The 20592-nt window shown below is 37.5% G+C and overlaps 1 protein-coding gene and 1 long non-coding RNA gene across 2 annotated transcripts; both read right to left on the bottom strand.

Annotated features, from left to right (window-relative positions):
* Positions 1–3232: 3232 nt before the first annotated feature.
* On the bottom strand, positions 3233–3887 carry LOC128377612 (uncharacterized). The gene is made up of 4 exons (XR_008323324.1): positions 3864–3887; positions 3747–3778; positions 3605–3661; positions 3233–3351 (listed from the first exon to the last, which is right to left on the bottom strand). It is a non-coding gene; the product is annotated as an uncharacterized LOC128377612 (long non-coding RNA).
* A 10722-nt stretch (positions 3888–14609) lies between these two features.
* Positions 14610–20000, bottom strand: pnrc1 (proline-rich nuclear receptor coactivator 1). The gene is made up of 2 exons (XM_053337565.1): positions 19413–20000; positions 14610–15879 (listed from the first exon to the last, which is right to left on the bottom strand). Exons 1-2 carry the CDS (start codon positions 19704–19706, stop codon positions 15427–15429), a joined length of 747 nt encoding a protein of 248 aa, XP_053193540.1. The 5' UTR covers positions 19707–20000; the 3' UTR covers positions 14610–15426.
* Positions 20001–20592: the final 592 nt, after the last annotated feature.

Here is a 20592-nt window from a genome sequence, read left to right as displayed (position 1 = left end):
AAACAAATCAGAGGAACATTTCAGCTCGAAACTTACAGTTTGTGTTAATCAGACTGAACAAAGGTTGGTGAACATTTTATCACCTCCAGCTCTGAAGAGAAGAACAGTAACAACAGTGATGAGGATGAGTTCAGCCACACGCATCACCAACATTATGTAGCTTAGAGCGGAACAATCTGCACAAGCTGTGGAGAAAAAACATGAAAGTAAAGGAAGTTTATAAATGTGAAATATTCTGGCAGGTTGTCATATTTAAGAAGCAGGTTCATGTGAGCTGTGGAAACAGAGCCCATGGAAATAAAAGAGTTAACAAATGACACTAACAAACACAGCGGCTGTCACTTGAATAATTATTTTTGAACAAATCTACTTATACAGGTGTATAATTTACATTCACAGTGTTAATAAATACAAATAAATAAAGCCATTTAAACATTTACACATACTAACAAATAAAACTATTTTTTTCCTGTTTTATTTCTCTTATGGACAATCTGTAAAGTATTTGAACTTGTTTCTTACCTGTTTGTTCTGTTGTGTTTAAAGTTGATGTTTTCATCACTTCAGTCGTTTGCGTCGTTGGTGTTGATGTTGTATCATTTCCTGGAGGAATGAAAAAAGAAGAAATTAATAAAGAAACCTCATATTGGCTAAACAAGGATGATTTTTTGAAAATTTAAACCTCAAAATACTTCAAATATAGTTGAATTTTTATACAATAATAAAGAGATTTTAAGCAGCTCGTCATCTTCTCACCTGGTTTCTTACCTGATAACTGAGAGCTGAAGTTATACAGCTGATCTTCTCTCCTGATGAGATCTGTGACTTTACACTGCAAAGACTTATAAATTGATGTGTAAATAAAATTAGAAGTCAACAACAACACAGTGGTTGAGCAGGTAGGCTGTGATATCTTTATGTCTGTGGCATTCATGTCCCAGTCTCTTCCTTCATACACCCACTTCACTGTGTATGTGCACCATCCATATGGTGACACATAGCAGCTTAACTTCACCTTATCAGCGTCCTTATGTTCAGTCACTGGTGAAGATGGAGATATTGTTAGAGAAAGACAACAAGAGTAAAATTAACTTCATCACTGTAATCATAATTATTGTAATGTTTCAGTATATTGTTCTAACAAGACAGTTTGATCTGAAAACATGATGATGTAAATACTCACTGCTAACAACAGACAGATCAACCTGAGAGTCTGGACCTTGTTGTCGTCCTGATCTGTTGTACTGTTGGCAGAAGTAACGACCAGCATCCTCAACTGAGACATTCTTTATAACCAGAGAACAGTTTGCTGTAACACTCAGTCTGCCGGATGCAATTTTTGCACCTTTTGTCTGTCCTGATTGAATCAGCTCTTGTCCATGGTTTTTTGTACGACGGAAGACCCAGGCAGTACTGTTACATTTATCCTGATCAGTCATCACATTTTTACAGGACAAAGTGGCTTCATCTCCATCTCTGACAGTGATGTGGAGGACAGTTTGTCCAGTTACTGCTGTTGAGAATTTAAGTGAGAAATGTGATAAATGAACTGAAATAATAATATGACATCTGTTAAAATACAAACAGTATATTTGACTGTCATTAAATTATTTAATAAGATTTTTGTATCTTACCTGTAAACTGAAGCAACAGAATCAGAAATAAAAACATTTTAATCCATCTGAGTTCAACCATCGTGCTTCTGTCTTTCTCTCTGTCGTCTTCTCACGCTCTCAGCTCTCAAAATGCAGAAACACACTATCTACTTCCTGTAATGAGCAAAGTGTCTCCTCCCATCTTTCTCTCTTGAAAGTTATCAAACTTGTAACTTTTTTAGGTGGAGTATATTAGCATTCCTTATATTTATATTTGAAGGTTCATAAGGAAGTTGTTTAGTGCCAAGAAGTTGTTCAGCTGTTGGAAAACTGCTTTGTTCATGATTTAACTTTAAAATTGAATGTTTGATATGGGCCTATAATTACTCATTAGTGAAGTGTTGTTCTTTTTTTCAGAATGGCAGAACAGTTTTCAGGCTCATATGTTTTGTCATATTAAGACTCATACTGTGCACACTACAGTCTCATGATGCACTACTGTCAATGTTTTACCTTCTGAAAGGAAGAAGACGAGAACTGAGGAAGTTGAATGTATGAAGATTGTTATCTAAGATAAATGTTTGTAATTATGCAACTCTCTGCACTTATGGTGTTAGCATAGCTGCTGGGGAAAAAATAAAATAAAATAACCTTTTTTTATTGGTCTGAGTCTTTTAGTTGCTGATTTTATCCCATTTATTTATTTGATAAATGAAAGATGGGTGAAGTGTTTTGGTGAGAACGTGGAAACAACAGCAGCAGAGCTCTGCAAGTCTAATGATGACCAGATAAGAATCAGAAACACAAGAAGTTCACAGGAACAGACGCCAACGCAAAGATGTGTTCATCAAATTCTGCTGAAATCTACTTTAATATCTGGTTTCCTGCACGATCATACATACTGAGGTTAAATTAATTTAGCTGAGCTTCAGTCCAGGTTGATTTGGAGGTTTTTCATGCTGTATGCACATTACAGAGGTGACTTTGGTCATTGAAGCTGCATGAAATGTATTTTTCACTCATTACAATCAAACTGCAACTACCACAGTCTGATGCTTCAAACTGGCTCCAGTACAAACTGATGGGTGACGTCACACCTCGATACATCCACCTTTATATGCACCCTGTGATCACGATGCATCGTCACATGCTTTAACACTGCTGAATGTATATTGAGTTATTTCATTTCTGTGAACTGTCAGGTAACTTTGACTGTATTTCTATTTGTATTTAGACACATTTTAAAGATTGAAAGATGATTTAGAAGTGTGATCAAATAGCAAAAAATATCCCTCTTTCATTATCAGTCAGAAAAGTGTACATGCATTAATGCATTAATTACAAAACAGTAAAATTAAGTGGTGAAAATCTTAATGACTAGAGATAAAATCCAGATATTAATATTCTTGTCAAACTAAAAAGTGTCTCAGGACACAAAACATATGAACATTTCTTATTTACACTCCAGACAGCCTCCTGTGAACACGGTGCTACTAGTTAAGTCACTACACCCCCTGCTGGACAAATAAAGCTCTTACAACAATAAATCCTGAAAATCATCATAAAAACAGTCAAAATCTCAAAGTGATGTTATGATTCTTTCTTTATGTAAATAATTCACCTACTCATGTTAAAACTGAGAGGATATTAATGATATAACAGTCAGGGAGTCGTTTCTCTGGTGAGCTGATGTTGGTGTGGAAGTGGTTGATCAGTTTTCATAGTTCACCGCACCATCATCTTCATCATTCATCTCCTGTGAAAAACAACACAAAGAAACACAAAGTCTGACACACTCACACTGAAAACTAACAAAACACAACCCCACTTCTTTCACCTTTAGGTTTCTACATTCAACACAATCAGAAATCATCTCACATATACAAATAAATGAATTTGAAAGAGTCTCAAACTACCAGATTTTCCTCCCAGCTGACTGTTGAAGTTTTAAAACTGAACACAGGTCACAGTGGAGTCAGCAGACCCTGAACGCACCATCAGATATTTACCTGACTGGCTGCTGCACCTGAACGCCTCGCTGTTCTGCTTCTTACTGAGTAAGAAACCTGCACAAACACAAACAGTGAGACATTCACAGTCCTGCATTACAGTAACATGGACGTTATTAGTTGATTTTATGCATCAACTCACAGTGTGGTCATCAGGTGGTCTCTGGTTCCCTGCTAAACAAATCAGAGGAACATTTCAGCTCGAAACTTACAGTTTGTGTTAATCAGACTGAACAAAGGTTGGTGAACATTTTATCACCTCCAGCTCTGAAGTGACGAACAGCAACAACAGTGATGAGAAGAGCAACAACAGTGATGAGGACGAATTCAACCACACGCATCACCAACATTGTGTAGATCAGAAAAGAACAACCTGCATAAACAACATGAAAGTAAAGGAAGTTTATAAATGTGAAATATTTTGGCAGGTTGTCATATTTAAGAAGCAGGTTCATGTGAGCTGTGGAAACAGAGCCCATGAAATTACAGGATTTAACAAATGACACTAACAAACACAGCAGCTGTCAAATCTACTTATACAGGTGTATAATTTACATTCACAACTCCTGTTGATGAGTTAATGTTCATTCAGAGATAATAAATATAAATAAATAAAGCCACTTTAAACTTTTACACATACCAACAAATGAAACATTTCTTTTTCTGTTTTATTTCTGTTATGGACAATCTGTAAAGTATTTGAACTTGTTTCTTACCTGTTTGTTCTGTTGTGTTTAAAGTTGATGTTTTCATCACTTCAGTCGTTTGCATCGTTGGTGTTGTTGTTGCATCATTTCCTGGAGGAATGAACAAAGAAGAAATGAATAAAGAAATGGCATATTGACTAAATAAGGATTACTTTTTTCAAATTAAACCTCAAAATACTTCAAATCTAGTTTAATTTTTATACTATAATAAAGTGATTTTAAACAGCTCGTCATCTTCTTACACTTCTATTGCGGACAATCTGTAAAGTTTTCGAACTTGTTTCTTACCTGTTTGTTCTGTTGTGTTTAAAGTTGATGGTTTCATCACTTCAGTCGTTTGTGTCGTTGGTGTTGTTGTTGCATCATTTCCTGGAGGAATGAAAAAAGAAGAAATTAATTTTAATAAATGAACCCTTACAATACATCAGATACAGTTTATTTGTCATAACAGAATAAAGTGATTTCAAACAGCTCGTCATCTTCTCACCTGGTTTCTTACCTGAAAACTGAGAACTGAAGTTATACAGCTGCTCTTCATTATTGTTGAGATCTGTGACTTTACACTGCAAATACTTATAATTTGATTCGTAAATAAAATGAAAAGTTGACAATAACACAGTGGCTGAGCAGGTAGGCTGTGATATCTTTACATCTGTGGCATTTTTGTCCAAGTCTCCACCGTTAAACAGCCACTTCACTGTGTGTCTGCACACATCATATATCGACATAGAGCAGCTTAACTTCACCTCATCAGCGTCCTTGTGTTCAGTCACTGGTGAAGATGGAGATATTGTGAGAGAAAGACAACAAGAGTAAAATTAACTTCATCACTGTAATCATAATTATTGTAATGTTTCAGTATATTGTTCTAACAAGACAGTTTGATCTGAAAACATTATGATGTAAATACTCACTGTTAACAACAGACAGATAAACCTCAGAGTCTTCATATTGTTGTCCTGATTTGTCATTCTGTCTGCAGGTGTACTGACCAACATCCTCAACTGTGACCTTCTTTATAACCAGAGAACAGTCCGCTGTAACACTCAGTCTGTCTGATTTAGCTTTCGTATTTTCACCAATCTGTACATATTTAATCAGCTCTACTACTGCTGTGTTTCTTGAACCACTGAAGAGCCAGGTAGTTCTGTCACATTTATGCTGATCGGTCATCACATTTTCACAGGACAAAGTAACTTCATCTCCATCTCTGACAGTGATGTCAAGGGAAGTTTGTCCAGTTACTGCTGTTGAGCAGAAAAACTGATGATAACTCACAAATCACTGACCACACCCAAAACAAAATAATCAATCTTCTGAGTTTAATGAGTGTTTATTAAATCAGTTTTACCTGCCAGATGAAGCAGCAGCAGCATCAGATATAATGAAATCCATCTGAAAACAGACATTGTGCTCTCTGTCTCTGTCAGTGTCAAACAAACTAATGTTTCCTCAAATTAAAAGACGTCTGTATGATGAATAAATGCTGTTGTCACTTCCTCATGATTGCTGCATTTTTCCAGCAAAGGACATGTTGAAATACAGAATGACGTATGTGTTCGACACTAAAAGGCTGTTTTCATATTTATTTTATACTGCTGCCGTCCTCACAAATACAGCTAGAACTGTCACATTTTTTTCTGACAGTATTTCACGTTTTCACAAAGCAGTGTGACTACTGTCAGATCCCCACCTCTCATAACAAGAGATTGTGTTATATTGTCCATTTACAGTTTTGTAGGAAAAGACAAATAATAGGAAAATAAAATACAATGAAAATTCTGCTGAACTTTTTAAAAACTGTATAAATAGATAAATAAGTAAATAATAAATAAATAGAATAAAATAACAAATTTGAAATGTAACGTTTGAAACTTTAAACTACTTGAACATGTGGTGCAAAATTTGGTTGACACTTAAAAACCAGTTTGAAAAAATATGTGTGGTACCAAGTTGGAATAAAGTTGGTTAAAAATGTCTAGCACAGAATTGGATGATAAATTATTCCTTATGCTTTATGACCCGGTAGGACAAAAGCTGATAGGAAGACATCAGGAGGGTTAAAAAATATATCAAAACTTATAATTAAGCTAATTATATGGCTTCAATAAGTAGCAGTGATGCCTTCTCAAGGTTTTTTTTAATCCATTATTTTAAGGCTTGGTTATACAAAGATATTATAGGCTTAATTGCAGTCAAATGGTTTAAATCTACACTTACACAATAAGACATATGAGCCAAGATCATTGCATGCATGTACAGCTGTGCCGTTTTATTGTTTTTCATATCTTTAGTCAAATTTGAGTCCAAAACTAAACCCAAAACTTTAAATTAATTCACCATGTCAAATTCTTCTCCCTGTATTATTACTCTGAGGTTTTCTGACTGTTTTTTTTTCTTTAATGGAAAAACACAACTGTCTGTTCAGAGTTGATAAATGGAGATAATGTTTCTGTGGTAAGATGTATCACTCATGCGTCAATAGTTGCTGAGCTGTTACTTCCTTATTCTGTTGAAAAATTGGTAGAAATTACGCCATCACGTGTTATTTCCCTTTTATGTTCCCTCAGTAAAAAGAGTACTGCACCTCTCGTGTATGTATCATTCATTTACTCTCCATTTAAAATTAGGACCAACTCTGCAAGATCAATAAGGCAGCTTGTATCCAAAAGTTAACAAATATTAAATGTGGTTACTGCGTCTGATAGAAATACAAACAACTTTAACCCTCTAACGCCAAGTGAATTATATTTGACAGTTATTAGATGTTTTCTTTGCCACAAATGACTCATTTATGACCAATTGATCTTGTTGAATTTAGGGATGTGTCATTAAAACCAAACAATTGAATAGTTGTTTGTGGGATCTAAAGTCGACCTTTGTGCTGTAGTCGATTTGTTGTCATCGAAAAACTTTAATCAAGAGTTGAGTTGTGTCGTCAAATATGAAGGATTCATTAACTACTACAGAGCAATTCTCACTTTCGGCCACTAGGGGGAACTCTAACTTTTTGTAAACTAACTCCACCTTATTTTGAAGTAAAGTCTACACAATAAGCAACATGTCATGTCTAACAAATGTGGCAACAAGCATGCCACAGGATAATAATATTAATGATAATAAAAGTATCCAAAATGAAGCACAATATAGTAGAACATGGCATGAAAAAATACCATGGAGCAAGACCTAGTTTTGAGTTTTAAAATTGCACTTGTGATAAAAGACTAAAAGATAAAAAATAAAATAAGGATGTGTCATTAAAACCGATTAATCGAATAGTTTGCGAGATCTAAAGTCCACCTTTGTGCTGTGGTCGTTTTATGTTTTTTCATTGAAAAACTTTAATCAAGAATTGAGTGTGTACGGTTTATTTGCAACTACTACAGAGCAGTTCTCACTTTCAGCCACTAGGGGGAGCTCTAAGTTTTCGTAAAGCACCTCCACCTTATTTTGAAGTAGTCTGACATAGACCTATAACATAGACATAATAACACATAATAATATTAATGATAATAAAATTATCCAAAATTAAGCACAATATAGTAGAACATGGTATGAAAAAATACCATGGAGCAAGACCTGCTTTTTAGTTTTAAAATTGCACTTGTGATAAAAGACCTCTTAAAATTAGGGACGTGTCATTAAAACCGATTAATCTAATAGTTGTTAGCGAAATCTAAAGTCGACCTTTGTGGTCGTTTGTTTGTTTTTTCATTGAAAAACTTGAATCAAGAGTGTGTAAGGTTCATTAACTACTACTACAGAGCAATTCTCACTTTCAGCCACTAGGGGGAGCTCTAAGTTTTTGTAAACCGCCTCCAGTAGAGTCTGACACAGAGTGAATTTGTACTGCTGCACTCAGCTACTTTGACTCGGTAGTAAATTAGCTTGCTAGCAGACGAAGCCACACAAAAGTCCAGCGTGTAAAACCTTCCAGAAAGTAAAGGATAATGTTGTCGGGAGTGAAATATGTGGAGCAGAGTTGAGCTATCGTGGTTTCACATGGACAAAAAGCTGCTGTCTGCTGAGACGGTTGCTAAGGGAGACGGTTACTAAGGGAGACGGTTACTAAGGGAGACGGACCTGACGCTAATCACCAAGCTAACCCGACAACATCTGGAACAAAAGTCTCAGAGAGAAAACTAACGTTATGTCTTTCTTTCCTGGCTTCTCTTCCTTCCTTCCATCTGTTTTTCCTTCCTTCCTTCTATCTTTTTAAAGGACCGGCCCATAGATCAAATTTATGGTAAGAAATTCTGCATAAGAAACACACACACACACACACACACACACACACACACACACACACGCTCAGTTATAGTTGTACAGTGATCTGGAATTTTATTTTGAAGGCCACATAACGGTTTATACTTGCAGTAACGTAGCAACCAGCAGTAAGAAAGACGGCTGGTCACTCTGAATCGTCTTATCTCATACTCACAGAAGCAATGGCTGTAAGTTAATTTGATGTAATATTTAATATAATATGTAATGTTACGTTTAGTATTGTAATGTGTGATGATTATTATCTAGGAAAGCATACAAAAACTGTTAAAAGTAATTTGAGAGCTGAGGTAAAGTGAGCGTTGCTTAGCAACGATGTGTATCAGCCTACTGTTAAGGTAAACGGCTCATTTGTGCCGTGTAGTTTTTTAGCTATACTTTAAATATCATTACTGTTTATTAGTTTTCTTTACAGCGTGTCGCTAAGGTTTTGTATTGTCTTTTATTTGCAGTTTCACTCGTGGTATTTCAACAGAAAATAAGGAAATAAAGGGAACAAGACGCTCTGATCCTGGCTCAAGTGTTAAACTGTGATAAGGTACACGCAGGGAGAACAGTACACTGCTTATCATTTAAATTAGTTTGTGCAGTTAAAGCTTGTTGTTTGCAGCACACTCAGTTCAAATCACTGTCAAGTTTATTTGAATTATGCACAAAGAAAGCTGAAGATACTTAAGTCAAAATTGGGCCTTAACAAGTGGATATAAGTTTAAATTTCTTGTTACGGGTAAAAAGTAAGGGCTCAAAAATGTACTCACTCAACTTACCTTATGTTATGCTGTATGGACAATATTATAAGGGTCAATTATGTTTTTATTCATGTGGTTTAGTTTAAATTTAAAGGGCTAAAATGTGTAAATAAACGTATGAATAACTTCACACATTCTTTTTTTATGGATACAGCATCAAATTTCTGCTTTTAATTCATTTAGAGAGAATATATTAGAGGATTATGGTAAAAATGTCTAAGTGGTGTAACCATAAAAACTTTGTACCAAATAATTCAACTTGCTTAAAAACAGTAAATAGTCAATAAAACACCATATCAACTAGTTTGGCATGATCTTACATTATAACTTTTAATATTAAATAAAGCTAATGGAATAAAATTGTTCTAAATATTACATTTAATCTGGGTAACCATGGAGATCAGGAAACATTTATATTTTAATCAGCACTTAAATACACTGTAGGTGGATAAAAACAACGAACCTGATGCTGCTTTTAAGAGTATTTTTTAACCCTCCTGTTGTGCTCCAGGGTCAAATTGACCCCATCTCTTTTGACTGTTCCTCACTTCCTTCCTTCTCTCCTTACTTCCTTTGTCTTTTCCTCCTTCCTTCCTTCCTCATTCTTTCTTTCCTCTCCTTACTTCCTTCCTCTTTTCCTCCTTCCTTCCTTCGTTACTTCCTTCCTTCCTTCCTTCCTTCCTCCCTCTTTTCCTCCCTTCCTTCGTTCCTTCCTCATTTCCTTCTTGCCCCACTTCCTTCCTTCCTCTCTCCTCCCTTCCTTCATTCCTTCCTCATTTCCTCCCTTCCTTTGTTCCTTCCTCATTTCCTCCCTTCCATCGTTCCTTCCTCATTTCCTCCCTTCCTTTGTTCCTTCCTCATTTTCGCCCTTCCTTCCTTCCTCCCTTCTTTCCTCCCTTCCTTCCTCATTTCCTCCCTTCCTTCGTTCCTTCCTCATTTCCTCCCTTCCTTCCTCCCTTCCTCGCCCTGAGCACAATAGGAGGGTTAAACATATTTTTGAATTTACTCATCTTGCCAACCCTTATTTATCACTGATAACAATGATCTGATCACACACTGTTTCCAGCTGCTTGTTAAGTTTTTTTTTGTGTTTTTTTAAGGAGATGAAACTAACTGTGTCTGTCAGCGGTTACTGCTGAGCTGTTGGTTCTTTAATATCAGTGTTGAAACATGTGCAGGATGTTTTGCAATCAATCAAAGGTCAAGAGGCAGGCGAGGCGTTGTGGTTTCAGATCGCTAAAACAGGTTCACACACATCCGTTAAATTAGCCCACAACCCCCCCCCCCCACACACACACACACCCACACACCCACTACCAACTGTCTTAGGTGTTAGTGGAGATGGATGATTTAAAAAAAAAAACAGCATTCAGATGATTTCAATGACTTATCTTCACCATTTGTGTTAGTGAAAGTTTCTCTTATTCTATTTTAGCTTCATTTTATTTCCAATTCAATTCTTTTTATCGACTTTAAATGTTTTTTAAATCTCTGCCATGTCTTTTATGTCCTTTGAGTTGCCTTCTTGCTAAAATGTGCTATACGCAATAAATCTGACTTAACCTAATAAACAGATTTCTTTAAACACCATTTGTGTTAGTGAAAGTTTCCCATAATACTCAACTCTTAACTTTTTATTCTCCTGTTTTTATCTCTTATCTCTCTTTTATTTTAGCTTCATTTTATTCCCAATTCAATTCTTTTTATTGACTTTAAATGTCTTTTTTTGTCCTTTGAGTTGCCTTCTTGCTAAAATGTGCTATACACAATAAATCTGACTCTGCCTAATAAACAGATTTATCTATATATGATCTGAATTATAAAAGCCAAAAGCAGTGATATTATAATAAAGAGACAAACTAAAAGGAGGCAGGTTGTAGTGGTGCTGGCGTCCTGCATCTAAAATATGAGGTAGTTTATAGATCAGTGTGTAAATATTAACTCAGACATGTGATGAGAGATCAACTTTGTGCTTAAAGGGCTGAACACACGATGTCTAAACTATTAAACTAAAACACTCTTAGATGCATGTTTAGTCTCTTTTATCCAAACACAAAGCTGCAATTTAACTTTGTGCTTTTTAATTTTCTCTTTCATGTTCCCTTCATACTTCTTTAAGCATCATTTATGACATCATTTGACTCATTTAGTATTTTTTAGCCCATAAATATAATCTAAAACAGGGGTGTCAAACATGCGGCCCACAGGCCAGAACCACTGAGGGGACCAATCTGGCCCACTTTCCTTCCTTTCTTCCTTCCTTCAAACTGTCCTTCCTTCCTTCCTTTCTTCCTTCTGTCCTTCCTTCCTTCCTACCTCCCTCCCTTCCTACCTTCCTTTTTTTCCTTTCTTCCTCCCGTTCTTCCTTGTCCTTCCTTCCTACCTCCCTCCCTCCCTTCCTTTTTTTCCTTTCTTCCTCCCATTCTTCCTTCCTACCTCCCTCCCTCCCTTCCTTTTTTCCTTTCTTCCTCCCGTTCTTCCTTGTCCTTCCTTCCTACCTCCCTCGCTCCCTTCCTTTTTTCCTTTCTTCCTCCCGTTCTTCCTTTTCCTTCCTTCCTACCTCCCTCCCTCCCTTCCTTTTTTCCTTTCTTCCTCCCGTTCTTCCTTGGCCTTCCTTCCTACCTCCCTCCCTCCCTTCCTTTTTTCCTTTCTTCCTCCCGTTCTTCCTTGTCCTTCCTTCCTACCTCCCTCCCTCCCTCCCTCCCTCCCTCCTTTCCTTTTTTCCTTTCTTCCTCCCGTTCTTCCTTGTCCTTCCTTCCTACCTCCCTCCCTCCTTTCCTTTTTTCCTTTCTTCCTCCCGTTCTTCCTTGTCCTTCCTTCCTACCTCCCTCCCTCCTTTCCTTTTTTCCTTTCTTCCTCCCGTTCTTCCTTGTTCTTCCTTCCTACCTCCCTCCCTCCCTTCCTTTCTTCCTCCCGTTCTTCCTTGTCCTTCCTTCCTACCTCCCTTCCCTTTTTCCTTTCTTCCTCCCGTTCTTCCTTGTCCTTCCTTCCTACCTCCCTCCCTCCCTTCCCTTTTTCCTTTCTTCCTCCCGTTCTTCCTTGTCCTTCCTTCCTACCTCCCTCCCTCCCTTCCTTTTTTTCCTTTCTTCCTCCCCCTTCCTTCCTACCTCCCTCCCTCCCTTCCTTTTTTTCCTTTCTTCCTCCCGTTCTTCCTTGTCCTTCCTTCCTACCTCCCTCCCTCCCTTCCTTTTTTCCTTTCTTCCTCCCGTTCTTCCTTGTCCTTCCTTCCTACCTCCCTCCCTCCCTTCCTTTTTTCCTTTCTTCCTCCCGTTCTTCCTTGTCCTACCTTCCTACCTCCCTCCCTCCTTTCCTTTTTTCCTTTCTTCCTCCCGTTCTTCCTTGTCCTTCCTTCCTACCTCCCTCCCTCCCTTCCTTTTTTCCCCTTTCTTCCTCCCGTTCTTCCTTGTCCTTCCTTCCTACCTCCCTCCCTCCTTTCCTTTTTTCCTTTCTTCCTCCCGTTCTTCCTTGTCCTTCCTTCCTACCTCCCTCCCTCCCTTCCTTTTTTCCTTTCTTCCTCCCGTTCTTCCTTGTCCTTCCTTCCTACCTCCCTCCCTCCCTCCTTTCCTTTCTTCCTCCCGTTCTTCCTTGTCCTTCCTTCCTACCTCCCTCTCTACCTTCCTTTTTTCCTTTCTTCCTCCCGTTCTTCCTTGTCCTTCCTTCCTACCTCCCTCCCTTCCTTCCTTTTTTCCTTTCTTCCTCCCGTTCTTCCTTGTCCTTCCTTCCTACCTCCATCCCTTCCATCTTTTTAATGATCCGGCCCACATGAGATCTGTATGTGGCCATTGAATGAAAATGAGTTTGACACCTCCGCTCTAAAATAAACATGTTAGTTAATAAACACACACACAGCATTAAATAGGGGTATCCAATATTTTAATATAATTTTTAATTTAGATATGAAACTTCTTTTTTTCCAGATCGTATCAATAGGGGGAGTGTCTTTCTTCTTTTTTTTTATTAAGCATGTTCTCATAATTGGAATGAAATCTTTTAATCTTTTTTCTCTTTCTTTCTTTACTTTTCTTTTTTTTAAAACACTGCAGTGAAACGGGCAGTTTTTGTCACTACAGTAATACAACTTTCCTTTTTACGTGACGTCACAGAAGTCAAGAAACAAGATCCAGCAGCTGCCTGCATCCACAGAAACCGTGGAAATAAAAAAATAAGACAAAAAAACAAACAAACAAACAAACAAACAAGAAACCAAACACACATCGTGGTGGTACATTAGTCATGAGATCGTCTGCGTCACACTCCAACACGTTACTGCTCTACTGGTAAAAAACTATCACATCACAAGTATCTCAGAGACATGGAAAAAGGTAAAGAGGTATGTGAAATGGAGTTTATGAAAGAAAGTCCCCTTTACAAAACAACTAAAAATATAGATATATATGTATATATGTATGTATGTATATAATATAGACAAAATGAGATTACGTCCACAAGAAGTCGCCCAATTTTTAAAACCACTGGAGAAAAAAAAGCATCCAAAGTTGAGTTTTCATTCCCACGTCATCAAATACTTTATAATCTTTTCATATGTTGTATTTTTTATCTGCCTGACTGTCAGATAACGGTATAAAATCTTAAATTTGACTCATATGTCCATATAAAATGATGATGATGATGATTATGATTACAACTTGCACTCATTATTGATTCATCAGCTGATTGTGTCGCAGGTTAAATCAGTTATTTCCAACTATGATAAAAATGTCCTTAGAAAAATGTAAATTCTGACAACCTAAAAAAGCGACACGTTGAAATTGAAATTTTTGTTTCTGAATACGTTAAAATCCAAAAAAATACTCTTGATTTAAAACAAGATAAAAGCAGCAAATAGTCACATTTAAAAAGATGGAAACTGCACGTTTGTATTTTTCTTTAACAATGATTCGACAATGAAATCGACTCATCATCTCAGCTCTAATTAGACATTTTCTGACTCTCCAAAAAAGTTTAAATTAAAAAACAGGGAAGTGACAACAGCTGTACTGACATTTAAAATCAGTCATGTGATCATTTTGCTGCCTGTGAGGAGCAGTGTGGGGGGAGGGGGAGAGGGAGAGGGGCATAAAAGACATAGAGCTGACTTAAAGTGGACGTAACTTTGACTCAGTGCAACGAAGTTTAAAGAAAAGAAGAAGAAAAAAGAAAAAGCACTCAGTTTGGATGCTGGCTTTCTTTCTCAGCTCTTCACCGCTGGATATTTAAAGTTCACATGTGGAAGTCCTCTCTCTCTCTCTCTCTCTCTCTCTCTCTCTCTCTCCTGTGCTTTTCTTTTTAAAAAATCCGGCTGGTGGGTGAATTCATCAAGAAAAAAAGCGGCCAGTCAATCAAGTTTTCGCCCCTTCCCCATTTAAGTTCTCAGTGCAAACCAGTAAGAAGAGTCGTCTCTGTCTCGCTGTGCTTCGACGCTGAAGGAGCTGTAACAAAGTGCCTCAGTTTGCAGGGGGACTTTTTCCTTTTTCCTATTTTTTTTTTTTTTTTTTAATATTTATTTAAATTTTTTCTGGAAAAAAACAAAAAAAACCCCTTTAGTAACAAAACTAGAATCTCAGTTAAAATAACGAGGAAAAAAAATATACACAAATATATTATGTACATTTACAACGAGCTCTTTAAAAAGTCGATCGGAGAAAAAAAAGATTCACAAAGTGCCTTCATCGCTCTGAGACACGACGATCATCGCGTTGCTGCTGGAGACGACCTCAGACGACCTCAACCTCACTGTGGTTTTCTCATAAACTCCACCACACACACACACACACACACACACACACACACACACAAACAAGAAAAAAAACATCTTATTTTCTATTTCTCCTGCTCCAAGAGAAGGCAGTAAATATCTGACATACATAGCATGTCAGTCTGATCTCCATGACGACGACGAGGAGGAGGAGGAGGTTCGAGAACTGTTCACTAAAGCAGGCGGCATGCTGGCTTATTACAGGAAATTGTACTACAGTTAATAAAAACTCCCTTTCTTTGTATTGCGATGTGTTTAAAGGCCAATAAACTCTCTTTTTATTCCAGTTGACGTCCGGTGGCTCCTGAGTTTCCCTCGCTCTCGCCGTCACGCCGTGTCTTGAACCTTCAGCAGCGACTTTAAGTGAACGGTCATTTGCTCTCGGCTTTGGTTGCTGCGTCGAGGCTCGTTCTCTCCGACCCAGTGGCTGGGCGGTTTGGGTAAGACACTGGGTGAGGGCGGCTCGCTGAACTTGGCTCCTGCGTAAACCTTCTCGCCGTCTTTGAGGTATTCGGGCTGCAGCGAGGCGTCGGCGAAGGTCTTGAGGTTGTTGGACGCGTGCAGCGGTTTTTTGAGCTCTCGGAGGGCCGGCTGGAGGAGGGAGGGGGGCTTGTTGGGGCTGCTGAGGTCGGTCCTCTTCATAGCGTGAGGAGACCCGGCGCTCTGACCCGGCCGGTGGCTCCGAACGTTCATATTTTGGCCGAGCTGGTCGTTGCGGTTGGGGGGGCCGCCCGGCTGCGTCGCCCCTCGCTCTGATCGGCCACCTTTAGATTTCAGCAGCTGTGAAACAGAAACAAACAAACTTAACTCAACGTCGTTTTAATAGATATCACCAGGACTTTCAGCTACATCTCACTGCCTTCATCAGCGTAAAGCTTTCTACTGATACACAGACCACCACCATCAGGTCTTATAAATATATTTATAGTTAATTATTCAGAATAACAGCAGGTTCAATAGATGCTGATGATTAAACATAATGCCTGAGCTCTGCTGGAGTTATTTAGTTACTTATGTGTAATGAAGCAGAACTTACAGGGCCCCGTATGATTAAAATGGAATATTGGAATATTTGAAAAGTTTATTTTCCTAATTTTTGAGTTTATGTCTCGAGGAAACCTTGCCTGCTCTTCTTTGTTGTGCTTACATGACACAAAAACAGCGGAACAGCTTTATAAGAACATTGTAAAGATGATGTATCTTAAACTGCAAAACAAATTGATGCATTTGATGTCTTTAATGTTTGACTATTGTATATTGATTGTATTTGAACATTACATGAATGGGGGGGGGGGGATAGGTGTAAGGAAGGGAGAAAAAAGGAAGGAAGGGAGGAATAAGGAAGGATAGGAGGAAGGAAGGGAGAAAAAAGGAAGGCAGAGAGGAAGAAGGAAGGATAGGAGGAAGGAAGGGAGAAAAAAGGAAGGAAGAGAGGAAGAAGGAAGGATAGGAGGAAGGAAGGGAAAAAAAGGAAGGAAGGAAGGGAGGAAGAAGGAAGGAAGGGAGGAAGAAGAAAGGAAAGGAGGGAAGGAAGGAAAGCGGGGGGGGGGGGGGTGTAGTAGAGAAATAATATTCATTGTAATTTCATATCCACTTGTACTCTCTGGCTTCATGTAAACAACGTATCTCTCTCATAGTGTGTGAACGTGCTGCTGACTGAGCTCCACTCTGCTCTGATAAGACACCACCTGTTGTTATGTCTCAGTATAATGAGCTGATTCTCAGAGCAGTGTGGGATGAGACAGACAGAGGTTATAACTTTGGGTTTTTTAGTCAGACAGTCAGTTCTCTGTACATTACCTTGTGTTTGCTCTATACTGAACTCATCCTGTACGACTAAGACTTATTAAAAGATAGTTTGGGATTTAAATTTGTTTACTGGACTCATGATTTTCTCTCTCATCATTGATTAAGGACACTACATTACACTACAAATAAGCTGCTAAAGAAACTCCAGACTGTCAATATAACATAGTTTCAGATGTGTTAAACTTTTAAATTGATTTTTCTCTTCATTATCATTATTAGGGCCCAAGTGCTGACCAGCCTGAAGCCCTATTGTATCTGTAAACCGACATGCATGGGGTGGCGAGGGTCTGTTCATCGCTGGTTGCAGCTTTAATTATTATTATTACCTGACCCTAACCCATCCAAATGAGTCAAATCATGTAGCTAGGTTTCATTTTTACAACCTTTTAGTACGAATGTCCCTCTTTTTGTTACTATACTTCCACCTCAGCTCAACAGGGAAACACTAAGAGGGACACTGGCACTAAAAACACTGTAACATTGAAACACAGAAGACTTGATTTGACTCATTTGGACGCTGAAGCTTCATATTAGCATCAGATTAACTTTTAAAACCCATGAATATACTGTAAGAGCATTATGAAGGATCTTCTAATGGTCAGTATGAACAGGAGGAATGATTACAGCAAGGAAAAACACACTTAATGTTCATTTAAGCTCCTGACTGCACTTGAAAAAGTAGTGAAACTGTCCTTTAAGTGCATGTAAACACAGTGAGTGTGTTATTGTGAGTGAGAAGAGAGAAACCATACACACAGGTGGAGCGGTTATGTAACCAGGTTTAGCAGCATAAGCAGTTTTTTGAGGGCAAACTTCCTTCATAACACTTCCTCTTTTTATACTTTTATCCTCTGTTAAATATCTGTTCATATCTAGTTGGATGTTTGTCAGTGTGTGCCTCATAATAACTGTCAGCTTACATAACTTTATTACGTCAATAAAGCGTTATAATGTGAACGTGTTGAGCTGTTTCTCTGTTTATAGTGTCATGAAAGCTGCTCTCCTCCCTTCATCATCATCATCATCATCTTCTCTTTCCTTTCCTGTCAAACAAAACCTGCTGTGACCTGCATTCTCCTGCCCGCAGCACACACACACACACACACACACACACACACACACACACACACACACACACACACACGCAAAGACAGAGGAAGTCAGACTTGTTTCGCTGCATGTCTACTTTCAATTCTTCGCAGCATAGATTAGTAACTGCGTCATTTCAGACTCCCGAGGGCACAACTGAGGATTTAATCATGATTAAAATCCACTTAAGTTCCATAACACAAAGAAACTCAGACAACATGAGACCAGGAGCAGATAAAAAAACTCACTATATTTACATGGATTGAGAAATATCAGTTTGCAGAAAAAGTGTGACAGTGTGTCTCCTGCTGAGTCCAGTATCCTGAGCTGATGTAATGTTGTCAGGATGGAGGTAATCCATTTATTATGAGCAAAATAAGGTTTTCACTAATGTTAAAGTGTGTTAGAACAGCTTTAAATCTGTTTTTCACACTTTAACATGAGTGTTAAACCACAAACAAGCCATAAGTAAGTCTACTAATCTGTGTAATGTGGTCTGGATAGAGAAATATCAGTGAAATCTTTTATCAAAACTAGAATAAAAAGTGTGATTTAATGTGTTTTAATGAGTTTCCTGTTTAAACTAGTATAGTAGTTTTTGATCTAAACCTGGTCTAATGTGATCAGGATGCAATGAAATCTCCTTTTTATTTATTTTTTATGAGCTAATGTATAAGTGTGTTAAAACAGTGTCAAAGCTTTAGTTATAAATGGTGAGAAAATGATGAATAAGCCATTAAACATTGTTATTTTTGTTCCTTTTAACTTCCCTTTTTTATCATGAATAGAAACCTCAGCTCAGTGTTGTGTAACCTGGGAAGTTTCTGACTTCCTGTCTGAGGTGACTGAGAGGAGTTATTTTAATATGTTTAAACAAATTATCTTTATATCTGGATAGAGAAATATCAGTGAAATTACCTCCTGTCATTTTTAGTTTTCACAACTAGAATAGAAAGTGTGACTATAACATGGTCAGGATGCATTTTTAATGAGCAAAATTAGGTTTTTACTGATAAATAATGAGTTGAAACAGCTTTAAATGAGTGTAAATGGTGAGAAAACAAAGATTAGAAGAGTTATACTAATATGTTTAAACACAATATATGTATAAAGTAAATCTACTAATATGAGTCATGTGCCTTTTCTTGATCTAATCCTGATCTAACATGGCCAGGATGGAGGGGAAAAGCAATAAAATAGCATTTTTATGTGCAAAATAATGTTTTTTAAATGTGAAAATGAGTTAAATCTGCTTTTCACACTTTTAAATTAGTGTAAATATTGAAAAAAAAACTAAGAATAACCCTCTAAACATAGTTCCTTTTATTCTTTTTTACTTCCCCTTTAACCCAGAACAGTAAACTAACTTATATGCACCTTATATAATATAATATAATATAAGCTAACTTGTTTACCTCTCTCCTGGCTTCCTGTCTGATCTGCTGCCGGAGGGTGAGCAGCGGGTCGGCGGGCAGCTCGTAGCCGGGCTGAAGAGCTCCTGGAGCGGCCACACTGTTGTTGTTGTTGTCGGTGACGCGGAGGTTGTTTCTCGGGGGTTTGAGCAGCTTCTTCTTCCCTCCTTTCTTCTGCCTCGCCTTGTTGTTGATGGCCGTGTTCAACCCATCGGTGATCGGGTTGTTGTTCTCCACGTTGCCGATGTGGTTGATGTTGTTTGTCTCACCGTTGAGAACCGTTGATCCGTCCAACATGTCGATGAAACGGAGAAAACATTAAACACAAAGACGGTTAAAATTCCTCCGGAGCTCAACGACGTCACAGGTTAGCAGTTAGACCGGATGCTGCTACTGCTGTTGCTTCTACACGGGCAGATATTTAACGTTTTTATCCACTTTTTGCTCAGATTAATTTAACGGATATTTTTTAACGTTAGTTCGTCGTGTTACAAGTTAAATTGCGTTGGAAAAGTGTCCGTTTTTTTTGTTTGTTTAAAAAAGAATCGTCGGACGTCGAAAATCGAGATGGCGCTTCGGAGCTGGAGAGGTCGTTCACCAACGAAGAAGAACAGCAATGTTGACTTCCTGTGTGATGTTTTTCAAAATAAGACGGCCCCTTTGTAGGATGCATTACACAAAATAAAAGATCAAATAAAATAATCAAATAAAACAAAAGATAAGATAAAATAAAATAAAATAATCAAATGAAACACAAGATAAGATTAAATTAAATAAAATAATCAAACTAAACACAAGATAAGATTAAATTTAAATTAGATTAAAATAAGTAATAAGATAAATAATATAAAATTAAAATTAAACAAGAGAAGAAAAATAAACTAGTAAATAAATAAATAAAATAAACTTAGTTTGACAGTTTCATATTTCACTCCATAAAATAGTTCCTAAAATACATAAAAGTATAAAATATAAGTACATATCAGTTCCTGTGTGAGTATTGCTTATTGATCACTTGGAAGTGTTTGAAATAGAATAAAAATGAAATAAAAATAATAAAATAAATGAAGCCTTCCCTGTATATATATCTTTTTAAAAACCTGGCTGTATTTGGTGCTCCACTCACACTCTATTTTACAGCTATTATTAGACTCACAGGTCAGTCTCTAAATTCCTCACTCGT

This window comes from Scomber japonicus, chromosome 17 (assembly GCF_027409825.1).
Source record: "Scomber japonicus isolate fScoJap1 chromosome 17, fScoJap1.pri, whole genome shotgun sequence".
NCBI lineage: Eukaryota > Metazoa > Chordata > Actinopteri > Scombriformes > Scombridae > Scomber > Scomber japonicus.
The sequence above is the reverse complement of the archived record's forward strand: the minus strand, read 5'-3'. Positions and strand labels throughout refer to the sequence as shown.